We start from the raw sequence: 1,408 nt of genomic DNA on the forward strand, positions 1-1,408 counted from the left end.
GTGATCGTGTGTGCGTGTCCATGTGTGCATGTCTATGTGTGTGTGTCCGTGTGTGCGTGTCCGTGTGTGCGTGTCCGTGTGTGCGTGATCGTGTGTGTGATCATGTGTGCGTGTGTGTGCATGTCCATGTGTGCATGTCCGTGTGTGCATGTCCGTGTGTATGTGTCTGTGTGTACATGTGTGCATGCCCATGTGTGTGTTCACATGTGCATTGTGGTCACATATATGCATGTGTGTACTCCACATATGCATGTGTGTGCATGCCCATGTTTGCATTTGCAGTGTCCACACGTGTGCACATGCATGTGTGTGGTGTGTGCCCGTGTGGGTGTGGTGTGTACGTGTGCTATGTATATGTATGATCCATGTCTGCGTGTATCTGCAGATATGAAACATCACATGTGGAACGTACATGCGTGTGTACATACACGTGGACTGAAGTAATTACCAGGAGCCTTAACAACATCTTTCAGTGATCGCCTTAAAACTTAAAACAGATTTGTAAATGTATCAACATAAATACAGGGCAGTTCTAGAAATCTAGTTAACCCCCACCCCCACAGCAATCCTGGAAACACTTGTTTCCGGAGTCAGACCTTCCTGTAACCCTGTGCCCAGAGGAGCATCAGCGGGGCGCCCCACAGAGGACCCCACATTTGGAGTCTGCAGGTTTGCATGGACGAGGGTGCCTGACACCCCGGGGCTGGGCCCTGCACCGGCAGCGAGCGGTCACCTTGAACTTCCGCAGAGCGTCCTGATGCGTTAGTCCTGCCATCGACTCACCGTTGAGCTCCAGGATTTCATCCCCTGTTGGGAGAGGGAGAAATCACAGCGGAGAAGCGTGTGGCCCCGGGGCGGGGCGGGGGGGGCCTGCTCGCAGCCCGTGAGAAGCCGTCCTCGCCCAGGACTCCCTCCCCCTCCACCGGAGGCCGGCAGCCAGCAGTGACCGGCCTTCCGAGGCCCCTCCTGCCTTCAGGGCTGAGATCTAGGCTCCTCGGCTCACACGCAGGCCTGGCCCGACCTGTGTGGCCGGCCTCTGTTTCCCGTGTGTCCTCACCCCCGTGCACGAGAGACTGAGTGAGTGATTACAAGGGCAGAGCCTAGGTGCTCACTGGAGGTGCCGTCCGCTAGGTGCCTTCCTCTGCTTTTATCGCGTAACTGAAGTACCGCGGACACATTCTGTTGGTCTAGGTGTGCGACGTAATGATCTGACAACTGCGCATCACAAAACGCTCACAGGACAAGTGGACCCACCCTCTGTCGGCACGAAAGTTGCTACGACGTCATCGGCCATGTCCCCCGAGCGGTGCTCTTTGTCCCCACGACTTCGGTCTGTGGTGGCTGCGCGTCTGCACCTCCTCCTCCCCCCACGGCCTCCCCCGGCTCCCTCCCCTCCCCCGCCCCTCTG

The 1,408-nt window shown here is 57.3% G+C and overlaps 1 protein-coding gene across 1 annotated transcript in view; it reads right to left on the reverse strand.

Moving 5' to 3' along the window:
* Window positions 1-1,408, reverse strand: part of IL16 (interleukin 16) — an 80,762-nt gene that overhangs the window by 8,872 nt on the left and 70,482 nt on the right. Inside the window, exon 16 of the mRNA XM_029952313.1 lies at window positions 734-807. Within this exon, the coding sequence (XP_029808173.1) occupies window positions 734-807 (74 nt within the window). The remainder of the gene's footprint in view (window positions 1-733; window positions 808-1,408) is intronic.

This window comes from Suricata suricatta, chromosome 9 (assembly GCF_006229205.1).
Source record: "Suricata suricatta isolate VVHF042 chromosome 9, meerkat_22Aug2017_6uvM2_HiC, whole genome shotgun sequence".
In the NCBI taxonomy this organism is placed as follows: domain Eukaryota; kingdom Metazoa; phylum Chordata; class Mammalia; order Carnivora; family Herpestidae; genus Suricata; species Suricata suricatta.